This window comes from Acanthisitta chloris, unplaced genomic scaffold (assembly GCF_000695815.1).
Source record: "Acanthisitta chloris isolate BGI_N310 unplaced genomic scaffold, ASM69581v1 scaffold7899, whole genome shotgun sequence".
In the NCBI taxonomy this organism is placed as follows: Eukaryota; Metazoa; Chordata; class Aves; order Passeriformes; family Acanthisittidae; genus Acanthisitta; species Acanthisitta chloris.
In genome coordinates, this window is record NW_008691923.1 from 558 (window position 1) to 13,426 (window position 12,869).

Consider the following 12,869-nt stretch of genomic DNA (forward strand, 5'->3'; position numbering starts at 1 on the left):
GGGGAAACAAAAGAAGAGAAAAAATACGTGTGAGTGAGTGAAGAGCCCTTGTGATAGTCTTGGAGAGCCGTTGAACAGCTGGGATTCGGGCTGCAGCCTTGTCTCTTGTCTTTTCGCTTGTCCATCACAGTTTTTGACTGAAAAAAAGTCCAGCAAGTGTGTTGTACAGACAGCAGATAGCATTAAAGAAAAAGTTTTGCTTAATGGATTTACCAAAACAAGTGTCTCTGAAAATGCTGCAGCCTGTGTGTATTGTGTGTAAAGTTCATGATATCACAGTACCTGTTTATAAATGAGCCAGATTCCATGTGCAGCAAGAGGTTTATAATAACAGCTTGTTAGGAGACCGCACATAACAGCAGGTTTGTCTTTTCTGAAGTGTTCCTCTCTTAGCCTGGAGACCTGTACTTTCAGGCTGATTCATGACGTTATTTCTCTGGGGGCCAGACTTTGGAGCGAGGGACTGATTAGTCTTTGCTCTGTTCTCCAGACTGAGAATGAAGCACCCTCTTGTTAAGGTGAGAGGCTTCACTTAGCCTTAGAACAAGGTTGCTGGTTAGACTTTCCCATGTGTTACTGCTTGGAGCTTGTGTGGTGTGTGAGTGGATTATTTGTGTGCTCCTGCTGAGGCGCAGCTTTAAAACTTCTAGTGTCTACAAGCTCTAGTGAATTCGAGAGGGATGAGAATGTAAGTGGAGGAGATGCTTGTGAAGTCCCTTCTCCCCAGTTGCTTAGCACTGTCATGATGAAATATAGCTTTAGTTACAAATTCTTTTAAAAAGAGGAAGGAGAGGGTCATGTTTAAGGTAGTTTAAACTTGAAGATGAGTCTAAGCATGCTCAAGTGTGTGTTGGGATGATGAGAGTAACCAGGCAGCTGGCTGTTCTGTAGTTGTGTGGTCAGATCACACTGACAGTCACGAAAACGAGTGAAATCCTTCAAAGATTCAGTTTTCTTTATGGAAGAAGCTTGTCATGTGTGATAGAATCTTGAAGAATTTGTTGGCTTTGCTGAGGTTCTGTTTGGTGATAAAAACCACCACAATTGAAAAATAAGGTTGAAAACATTGGTCTCTTAACTGATCACTTCTCTTCCTCCACCTGGAAGATGGATCCACCAATAAAATCAAATCAGCTTGAATTGCACAGCAAATCTCCAAATGAAAGGCTCTCCTGGGTCCTCCTCTGTCTTCCTGTTCCACTTGATCTTTCAGAAATATTGAGCACCAGTTGATATAATTGAGTTTATTTGAGCTCAAAAAAAAATTCCCTACTACTAAGAGCAACTTTAAAAACAACTTGTTTCCATCTCTCTAATCCCTTTCCCACAAAAGCACTGGGAGAACAGGCTTTGTAGTAGCTTCTGGATAACAATGAATCTGAGCTGTGCTTGAGACTGAAGCAAATTCCTAAGTTTTGTTTGTATAAAAGACCAGTACACAAAGTTTTAATTATTATAAAAAGTATTCTAGAATTTTCAAATGTATTCAGTCCTGCCTTAATGATTGTTCATGTAAATGCCCTGTAATTGAAAGCATCCATTTATGGGCCTGACTTGCTAAGTGAGCTGTAAATTCTGCTTTTCAGATTGGATTTAATGACTTTTATAATAAAGCCATAAACTGGTTGTGAACTGTGCCGAGAGGCAAACAATACCTAAGCTTACTTTGCCAAAATATTTGTAATTGTTGATTTGTTAAACTGAATTGCTGCAGGTCATGCGATGGGATTAGGTTTTTGTAATGGAACAGCGAGTACAGGCCACCCTGTGTTCAATACTCTCTGGGCTAGAAGAAATTGGCTACTGTAGAAAGCCTTCCTAAACCTTCCTCTCCACTTCCAGTAACAAACTCCAAACAGTAAGGTTTCATTCCTTATCTTTTTTTTATTGTGATTATGCATTTTTGAGAGCCACGGTGTGAAGTAAGGCCAAGCAGAGGCTGCGAGAGAGCATCTCCTGGGTCTTCCGTCAGTTTAGTCTGGGGCTCAAGATAGATTTAATTACACTGGAGCAATATGAGCCTAACATAAGACACATAACATAATTGAACTCTGCTTATCAAGTAGGTAAGGGTCTGACTGTTTGAGGGACATTAGACCTGTATTGAAAGTGAACTTGCGTTAGCTAATTGTTAAATGCAATTGTTTGGGCTTTAATAAAGAAGAGTGGCTGCTAAGCTGTGCAGGTAAAAATTTAAACAGGTACCTAGGTGACTGATAAACAGTTCTGTGAATATTCCTGTCGAATTTAGGCCAGGTTTATATTTATTTTCTAAAATAATGAAGCTGACACTTGCCTGGAAGATTTTAGTCAAAAATTAATGAGGCAAGAAGGGCTTAAACTGTGGTGGTTAGGAGTGCTTATTCACTGCTTTTGTGGGTCTTAATAGCCACCTTTCATTTTTAAGGAGCAACATGGTGAGGTGGTTCATAATACTAAATAAGTGGAATAAGTCTGCAGCTTTGCAGAGACAGGTGGATTGGCTGACTGCAGTTGTGGTAATTTTCCTCTTTTGCCGTTCTAGGAGAACTGCTAAAATGCATTGCTTCTATTAGCAGTTTAATCAAGGGTCAGTAAAATTAACAGCTCTTTCTCTTTTTGTCTTCAGTTGCATGCAATTTTAGTATACCATGAGGACATGTGTTACATATAGTGCTAATTTTTGATAGCACTATACCCTTCATTACTGCATTTGGCTGTAATTGGAGGTAGCCCCTAGTAATTGAAGAAAAATCCAACTTCTTGAGACTTCATGACATCATGGTCATGCTTATTTAGTCCTGTATATGAGAAATCTGAGTTTCCTCATTTGATTCACAATCAGACTTCATGAAGTGAGTGAGAGGGAAAAAGTCTACTGTAAAAATAGGTGGATAAGTCTGTTTTCAATGAGCTATGCAAAGGTCATACTGTTATGTGGAGTTTCAAGATGCATTGCAATACCGGAGCATAGTAAACTTAAAAATTAATGTGTGCACCAAGTCTTTGTATAGGCATGTTTCAATTTCTCGCTAAAGCTGGCCCAGGGGAAGATTTCCTTTGCTCCCGTCCCCCCAGGTCACCAGCAGCATGCCTTGAGCTTCATTGGTGTGTGTCAAAGCTGAACCAGGACCTTGGTGTTACTCCTTCGAGCTCTGGGCTATGAGCTGGCCGGATGGAGCCCCTTGGGATGGTACTCTTCAGAGCCACTCCCCACTGCTGGGCTGATTGGCTGGAATTCTGAACTGGGAAGTGGATCTGGGGGCATTGTTCAGTAGGACTAGACTCCCCTTCCCCAAAGCAAAAAAATCCAAACCGTTTAACATCCAATAAACTGTAAGAGAATACAGCTCTGCCAGGAGTATGAGGAGATAAGGGTGAGAGCACCATCTCATTTTTTGGTGGTTGATCTCCAGGAAAGTGTCACAAAACTATTCAAAAAGGGAAAGAAGGAATTCGCCCTTCTGCAATCTGAAAATGCCTTCAAGGCATTTTTTTGAGGAATTGTGGGTGCAATAGAAGTGAAATGTCTCTTCCGTTGAAGGGTTTAACTGCAGTGTGTTCTATCTGAAAGGGAAAAGCTTTGACTTTAGTTTGAAGTTCGTAGGGAATTCAGGCGCATGTTGTGCATTTGGTGAAATTGATAAAGAATCTTTTCCAGATTTCAAGATTAGTGAAAAAAATTGCCCTTAAAAAAATAAACCTCAAAAATGAGACTAAAATAGAGAGGAAATGAGCTTGTAGACTTTCTCTCAAATACCACAAATTATTTTCCTCGATCTTCTTTCCTCAGGAGCTTAACTTCTGTCCCCTTTATTCCAGAAGAGCTCTTGCAAATGGAATTCCTCTAAGCCAGAATACTTCTAGTAAAACCAGGAGAGATCAGATTTCTTCATTTCAACTTTAAGATGAATAAGCAGACTGATATGAAATATGTTGCATAAGGCTTCAGAATAAATTAGCCAGAAATCACTTGATATTTTTGGTAGCACCAGTGTGTTTATAGTATATTCCAGACACTCAGGAAAGGAAAATTTCCCTTGAAGATTTAAATCTGCTAGCATGCTGACCTTAAGGTTTTCTTCGTGTTTTATGCTTAGTTATTGCTGGGATCATAGGCTTAATACTTAATACTTGTTCCAGAGAACCACAGTAGAATGGAATAATACAGACATGACTCAAACTGTGACTTTAGAAGTTGCCAACTACGATACTTTTTGACCAGCTATAGAAACATGTGTATCAGGGAGCAGAGATGGGCTACATGGACAGAGATGAAACAAATACCACCAAAGTTAGGCAATTCCTAATTTTTTCAGTATTAATCTGTTGGGAATAACAGCACAGGCTCCCTGTGTTCCAGCAATCTAAGGAAACACTTGTACCTCTCTGGGTAACACTAAGTTCTCCTTGGGTATTCAAAGCTGCAGTTTGAAGGCACCGTCCAGAGAACATGAAGAGGAACGAAATGGAAGTTTTCTGCTGTGTAATGCACTGCTGCCTTGGTTCTACTACTTCACCTGCAGCTGCGCTGGGAAAAGGATCTTGAAAATCTCCCTGCAGTTACTCACAGAGTCCCTGAATGTTGATATATTGTGGTGGACATTGCAAATTGTACACAGGAAGACAAAAGATCAGATTTGGACCACCGTATTGGGCCTCAGTAGAAAAGACTGAGCAAAGGGGAGACAGCATGAAGAATAAATGATGAAGCATGTCTGAGGTCCTGAAAAGCAAAGGCTGTAAATGAGTACTCGTTTTTTTGAGGTGGTTGGCTGTAAACTGTAAGAAAATCACAAAAGCCGTACTGCAAACAAGAGGGGATATTACATGTTTAGCATGTATTTAATCTGAGGCTATTTTAGCAATGTGGAAGTGTTTCTTGCAGCATTGGCAAAGATTTTTTTCTGGGTGCATTTGAAGGAAAGGCATTCTGTATTTTTTTTCAGTGGATGAAGAACGTGTACCTGGCAAAAAAGATAGAGGAATGTTTTTAGCAAGGGGCTAGTATCAGCAGTGATAGTGTATGAGAGAATTGTTCTTTAGGAGATCAAAACTCCTTATGTTACTGTATCAGTTTGAAGGTAAAAGTTAACAGCTCATGAATTGAAATGGGATTTGGTGGTGGAAAGTGAGCTTCAAGAGTGACTTGTTAATCCATTAGTGTAAAAAAGGTGTCTCTGAGACTGTGTGGGTGCAGTTAGAACCCAGTGCAAGTCTAGGGCTCTGCATTTTTATTTGAGCTCCTGCCAGTTGTTCAGCAGCAGACGTGTGTTCTCTGCCTTGTATCTTCAGTTCCTGATGGGGTGTAAATTTCTGTCATTGTACTGTTTATTTTAATTGCAATGTTGAGAGCTTTGGGATAATGTGATCAAAAAGGTCGATGAAAAGATAACCTTAGACTTGATACAGGGTTTTTTTCTGTGGTCCTTAGATTAGTCTTTACGCAGTGTCTTCAAGTACTTGTAATTTAATTGAAGTAGTAAAGCTCTCAGGCTTAGCATGTGTCCAGAGGAGCATCCCAAACTGTGAGCTGTGTTCAGATGCTTTATTTGTGACAGAAGGCTGATAGTCCTGTCTTTGAGGGAGGGACATGATTCAAATGTACAGGATCATGAAGCTTGCAGATGAGATGAATACAATCATTTCTTCAGCAAAGCTTTTAGTGGTAGAACAAGAGTCACCTTCTGGAACTAGGAAAGGAAACTAAATTACTAAAAGTAGTTATTTTTAACAGTGGACAGTGCTGTCTGCCACAAGAGGTTGTGAAGGCAGTTTCTAAAAGTGGATAGATGAATTTGTGAATGGAAGGTCCATAAATGGCTGCTGAATGGGATAAGTTAGGAATGTACCCTTTAGTTTTGTGTTGTAACAGTTTAAGGTGTTGAAGTATTGAGGAGAGTGGGCTGCAGAAAACTACCAAGTTTATGTGCTTCCCTTGAGTAGTGTGTCCTTTTGCCACCTTTGGTGACAGAGCACCAGACTGGATGCATCAGTCCTCTGGTCCAGCAGGGTATTTCTTATGATTTTCTTTATTGCTGTTTTTTCCTTGCAGAATTTGCATCTGTCGAAATTGCTCGTGATTCAACCTAACCATGCCTTGCACTTTGCATTGTCTCCTCTAGGTCTGGAGCAGAGTGCCAGCTTTTTCATAAATTAAGCTGGCTGAAATACCCTCCTTTGAGTACTCATCACAATCGGTTGGAATATTAAGCTGATTGAAGTCCTGTCCTACTTGTGTCACATTCTCTCTGCTCACCCTTTGAAAGATACAGGGCCACTACTGGAATAACTTGGTGAAATTCTTATTGCTACTCTTGGCAAATCCCTGAGGTGGCAAAACAATAGCTAGAAGGAAGAAGTTAGTTTAAGCCTCCCAGACTCTTAGTCTGCAGCTGTGATGTATGTTGTGTTTTTGTTAAATAGCTGCTAAGCTGCAGAAATCATTGTAATAAAGGGCTCTTTAAATGTGTCCCTTTCTGGTTTGGGTTTTTTCTAAAGTGAATTTTCTCGGCGGGGGCTAGCAGTTCAGCTTGTGCTTTCTGACACCTACAGAAGCTGGGTGAGCACACATCTGTAGGACAACTAGATAAAGTTGTATGGTATCTGAAAAATTCCAATTAATTAAGCTCGGTTAAGTCTGAGCTTACAGTCTTTTGGAAGTGGGAAAAGAGATTTTTTTTTCCCCCTCTGAGTGCATCAAAATAGTATGAGAGTTCAAATATAAATAAAAGCTAGAATGTATGGAGTTTCTAAATTCTTTCCTGCTGCAAAACTCAAATCACTTAATGTGCATTTGAAGCAGAAAGGCAAATCTTGGTTCAAAAAAAGAAGAGCACCAGAGAATACAGAAAATGGTGTGTGTGTATAAGTATATCTATCAGTCTTAAGGGACAGAGTACTGCAAAATTGGACGCCTCATCACAAGGAGTGTTGTGGAGCTGAAAAATTAGGTAAAAGCATTAATATTTGGAGGGCCTGGAATAAGAGGCCCTTGATGTTAAAAGTTTACCTTGGTGTTAAAGGACAACCTCCTGAAGTACGTGTTTTACAAGGCTGACAATCAAAGGAACATTCTGGGGCATTAAAAGGTACCAAATTTGAAGCTAAAGTACAGGAAATACTCAGAATTGGTGTGTGGATCAGCAGTGATGATGGTACTTGGTTGCCTGCATCTGTCAGCACTGAATTTAGTGTCCAGATATTACGCTATCAATTGCTACTGTTTAGAACGGGAATCTTTAAAGCCAAAGAGGCTGTCTTCTTCAGTTTTGTCTTTATGAATTTGATGCCTGTGCCTCTGAAGCATCCAATGTTGGCCTTACTCAAAGGGTGAAGTTGTTTTATAAAGCTCAGAGTGACTGCTGTTCCCTGTTTCAGAAAACAGCTGTGTTTCTTAAAGCAGTGGAGGCCGTGTACATCTGCTGCTTCATCTTTGGGGCTACTTGGTCTAATGTGTTTCACTGCCAGACCCTCAAAGAGTTCAGAACATATCAGGTTGCTTAATTCAACTTTGTCACCGAAATAAATGATCTAAATTAAAGTGTATTTCCAGTGATGCAGTCAATGCTAGCACCACAGGTGAAGGCTGGGACAGGAGTCCTTGTTCCACACTCCTGTAACTTACCTGACATCGGGTGGCGTACCTCAGTACCATGTGTGAGCCCTGCAACTTGTTAACCAGAAAGAGAACTAACACAGCAAACCCCACAAAAATCAGTCAGTTTGTACCTTACCTAGCCAAGTGTTTGTGGAATGGTATTAGCACTGGTGGTGATGGTACCACAGGAAAGACGGGAAGGAGAGCTGAGCGCCCTGTGGCACGAAGCTGTTGCTTAGCCTGGCTCCCTATGAAACTGTAACTGGGTGTCTTAGTCAGTGTTTAATTTGAAAACGTTGGTGATTGAGTTTATTTTTCTTGTTTGCTGTAGCCAGGGCTCTAGTGCAATGCTTTTACAGTCAGCAAAACCTGCAGTTTGAAATACTGGGGACTTAACTTAACAAGTATTGGAAGTATAAAAGCTCCTTTATAGTCTTGCGTGAAAATAAATGCTTTGACTTTTTATCAAGGCCATCTTTTGACTTTTTATCAAGGGCAATGATTTAAAACTGAGAGAGGGTTGATTAGATTGAATACAGGGAAGAAAGTCTTTCCTATGAGAAGTTGTGAGGTACTGCACCAGAAGGTACTGCCCCATCCCTGTAAGTGTTCAAAGCCATGTTGAGTGGGACTTGGAGCAACCTGATCTAGTGGAAGGTGCCCCTGCCCGTGGCAGGGGGGTGGAACGAGATGGTCTTGAAGGTCCATTCCAACCCAAACCACTCTCATTCTTTGGTTTAGGATAGAGTATTTTGAATGACTTGCATGAAGTTAACAGTGTTGATCCTGAGTTTGTCTTAATTGCAACCACTGTCTCCTTGTCCTCAGAAAACTACATTTCTTGCTTCAGTCACATTTTTAAGTGCTCTGAGAAGCTGGTTTATGGACGTGTAATTTATTTGAAACTGAAATGTCATGCCTGCTTGTTGGGAAAGGTGAAGGTTCTGCGCGGGGAAGCAAGCGGCCGACTCCGTGTGGGTGATACAGCAAGCTCCATCTTTATTGTCCGACAGGCTCTTTTTTATACAGTGCAGCAAGCGCCCTATTCCGTGGGGGGGATACAGCAAGCTCCATCTTTATTGTCCGACAGACTCTTTCTTATACAGTGCAGAAGCAGGCGTACAATTATCCATCATTTTTAATTGGCTAGGCTCGAAAGATAGCATTCAGGTACTCCCCTTACTTACAGCTGCAGCTGTTAGGCTTATCTCCTGCTTTCCCAGGCTTGGGTGCATTCCTAGCTGTTTTTCTCGAACCTGTTTGTCTCACCCTCAAGGACGAGTTACCCCTGCCATCTGCCCAGCTGAATTACTCCCTATCTATATATAAGTTACTATCTCCAGAGCCTTGCTTGTACACTGCATTCCCAGGTGCGTTCCCAGGACTGTGTCTGTACGTTCCCAGGGGACTGCGGCCTAGCTCTTTTTGGCCTTCCCCAGGATTATATCCCTGCTCTCTTAGCCATTCTCCAACAGCTGCTGACTGTTCTGGTTTGTGGAAGTTGAAAATTTAGGATTTCAAGTTACCTGTAGAATATAATCTAGTGCTTGTTGACTTGGTCCCCACTGAAACTGCAAAGATGTGACAAGGCATAAATTAGCCATGAACACTGTAGCCTGAAGTATCCTGAATCATGCTTTTCTGACATGGGGAAATTTCGGTTAAGATGAAGTGGGTATATTTTGGATAGAAGTGAGGAGTGCGCCTGTACGGGATGGAGAGGCAACGTGAGCAGCCTTCAAAGCTCAAATCAAGTAGCCTGAAGGTGGTGTTAGCTTTTAGCTAGAAAAGTGTTTTCATCTAACTGAACTAAGTTATACAGCTTGGAAATAAGCTAACTTTCTGGAGTTTGAATACCCATTTGTTGCCTGAAAATAAGATCTTTTTTGCTTGAATGCCATACTTTCATCCATAGGACCATTATGTCCTCAAGCAATTTCTAACAGCTGTCTGCCTGTTGGTTTTAGGTATTATATTTTAATACCTAAAACTGGCCTAATGGAAGCTGCAAAAGCAGGATGTTCTTTCCTAAGTGGCTACCATTTCTCTTGTAAAGGGTTTGAAGTACAAATTGCAGTGAATGCTAAACATAGCTCAAGTTTCAGCCTCCCTTCTAATCCTTCATTTTATATAAACATCCTCATCTCGGGTAGTTGACACAGAAAGAAAGGCTATCAAAATTGGAAACAGACAGTTGCAAAACCCAGGTGCCTGCAAATTAAGATTTTAACTGTCCTTTAATGAATTTTCAAAGACTTGATAACTTTAAGTGCTGCTAGTTGAGCATATTCATTATCTGTAGGCCATTGATCTCTACATGGGAATAAGCTTATTGCCAGACTTATGGGTGAATTGGAAACGGGTGTCCCCTGTGGAACAAAAATTGGTAGTTATTTAAAACATGACAAACAAAATGAGAAAAGGCTTGTGAAATAGCTGGCTGTTGGGAGACTGCTGTCAAGCCATAGTGACATAATGACATTCCAAACACAATTTTGCTTGCTAAATTAATTTGGAAACAGGCAGAACATGCATGTATTTGTCTGCAATTTGTCAGTTCTTCCAGAAAATACTAATCAGTACTAAAACCAGGTAGCCTAGGTGCAAAGCAAGTCTCTAGTTACCTTCTGTGTTTGCTGGAGTTGGCTTTAGCCAGGAAAGACATGAGGAAAGATCAAATGTCTAATCCAACAGTAACCTTAGTCTGTGCTAACTGTTGAAGAGTCTGCAGCAGACTTGAACTTTATTAATGAAGCACTTAACCATGATGCATACTAACTCTGAACTGTTTATCTGCCTTGTTTTGGGATGCAGTGTCCTATGGCATTTTGTAATGTAAGGTCCTAAGGGAGGTATTTGTTTCATGTGAAACCTCAGTGCTAATGTGTCTGTTTTGGTTTGTGTTTTTAGGGATCAAACAGGAATCTCTAATTTATTGCTTGCTGAGTGTTCTGTCTGGTGAAAGTCATGTCGTCCATATTGCCATTCACTCCACCAGTTGTGAAGAGACTTCTGGGGTGGAAAAAATCTGCTGGTAGCTCTGGAGGAGCTGGTGGTGGTGAGCAGAATGGTCAGGAGGAAAAGTGGTGTGAAAAAGCAGTGAAAAGCTTGGTCAAGAAGCTAAAGAAAACAGGACAGCTGGATGAGCTCGAGAAGGCAATTACCACTCAGAATTGCAACACAAAATGTGTGACTATTCCAAGGTAAGTGTTTCTGTGTTTGAAATTGTTACAACCACTTATGAAACAATGAAACAGATGTTTAGGCTATCCTGTGAACAAAGGACTAAAAAATCAGTTGCATGCTTTTGATTCTTTAAAAATTAAGACTTATTTTGGTTTTATGTAGTGCTTGCTTTTAACTGAATCACATGCTTTGTGAAGTCACAATTTATTTACATTTCAGTTTTCACTGCTATTTAGTTTTCTGTTTGTGTGTATTCTGGTGGTGCCTAACTCAGCTCTTAGTTTGTAGCACTGCATTATGCTTTTATTTTAAAAACCCTGTCTATAATTGGGGGGGCATACTTGAACCAACCTTTCACTGTAAAAAGACTAGTTTTTCCTTGGTCAACACTTCAGTCATCTAATTATTTTCAGTTGTATCTGGTAGTTTCATTTAAGTTGTACAAGCTGCCTCCATTTTCTGTTGTGAAGGAGTTTTATCTCTGGAGGAAGGTTGTCTGAAAACCACTTACTGCAAGAATTGTTACGTTTAATGAAAATGCTTTTTATTTAATAACTTGGAGTATTTCTAGAACTGCTCTTTTGCTCTTGATATGTATATACATTTAGGTGAATGACTTGCATTCTACCCCTTTGATTTTCTCGGCTTAATTCATAGCAACTGCTGTGTGAGAGGCAAGGGTTATGTTTGTAAGTATAATGCAGTCTGCTCTCAATTCGTGTTGCGCGGAATCCCACTGAGGTGCCAGAGCAAGCTCGTTATGTGCAGCAGAAGTGTCAAATCCCTTCACAGGTGTGTTTTTCTGTGAAAAAGTTAGTGGATCTGGTGGCACAGGAGTATTGTGGGCAGTTAGCCACTCGACACTTAAAATGATCTGTAGGGGAGAGAAACTGCTTCTGGTTTATGAACTTAATTTCTGTATTGGTACACTTATCCCAAGTACTTTCAAACTTTGTATTATAGTGCAAACTAGATTTGACTGGTGTCAGTAATGATTTTTATCTATCGAATGTCTTATAGATGTTACCTGATAATGGTTTCAGCATTCTCTTTTAGATTTGTCACAGCTGTCTGGGAAAGTCAAGAGTATGCTCTGAATGAATGTCTACTTTAATTCTGTTCTTTCTCATGTTCTGTTTCTAATGCTGCCCTCTGCTTCTATTTCCTTCCCTAGAGTAGTCCCAAAATTCTCTAGATTTCCCTTCTGCTTTCTTCTTTTGTCAGCTGGAAAACAATAATAAAATATTCTCTCTTTCTCGTCTTAGTGTGTCTCAGCAGACTAAGATTGGAATCTGTAGGGATATATGTTGCTTGACTTGAGATGACTCTGATGTTATTTAGCAAGTCTTTACCATCATGAAGTGTGTAGTTGCAAGGTGTTTGGTGTGACAGAAGTTAAATATGCCATGCAGAGATTCACTTTATATAAAATGTGCATCGAACTTCTAGAGCTCTTAGACTTTCTAGATGTCTCCTGCAGGAGTATTGGGACTACTTCAGAAGAACAATTGTCTGAATTTAATTTTCTTAGAAGATACAAACAGTGTACTAATACATCATTATTTTTGAGTATGCCTGCATGACCTTTTGTGTTAAAGTAGACATAGTAGGTCATTCTTTAAAATGGAGTAAAAAGTTGTGCTGTACTCTGTGACCAGCAGTTCTTGCCTGTGATGTGCCACTCTCTATCCTCCAGTCGGCTGAAAAGGGGACTGGACCTGGGTTTTGCTTTCCTTGAGTGCCTTAGGAGTAAGCCAATAAGAGCTCTTCAAGTGATGTTGGCTATTATACAGGGTTTAATTTTAAACTAAGAAATGTCTTTGGTATTAATGAGGATATCAGGGTTTGCCAGCAGTGCTCTACAGAATTTTTGAGTTTCATTGTTTGCTTTTGGACTATTGATACTTCACTTCAACAGCAGAAGTCTGGGTTCCCAAGAAATAACAAATGTCAGCCTAGCAGTGTCATGACTTCTTGAAGATTCTTGTTCTTGGATTTAGTAAGTTAATGAAACCACTGCTCAAGACCCACTTTAATGAATGTCTTAAAGATCTGCACATCAGCAGGGATAAATAATAACATGCTGAATTTGAAACTTTTTCCT

The 12,869-nt window shown here is 40.2% G+C and overlaps 1 protein-coding gene across 1 annotated transcript in view; it reads left to right on the top strand.

Moving 5' to 3' along the window:
• Positions 1 to 10,546: 10,546 nt before the first annotated feature.
• Positions 10,547 to 12,869, top strand: part of LOC103809583 (mothers against decapentaplegic homolog 2) — a gene marked incomplete at its 3' end in the record, with an annotated part of 29,134 nt that continues 26,811 nt past the window's right edge. The window contains exon 1 of the mRNA XM_009082424.1: positions 10,547 to 10,782. Coding sequence (XP_009080672.1) covers positions 10,547 to 10,782 — 236 coding nt within the window. The remainder of the gene's footprint in view (positions 10,783 to 12,869) is intronic.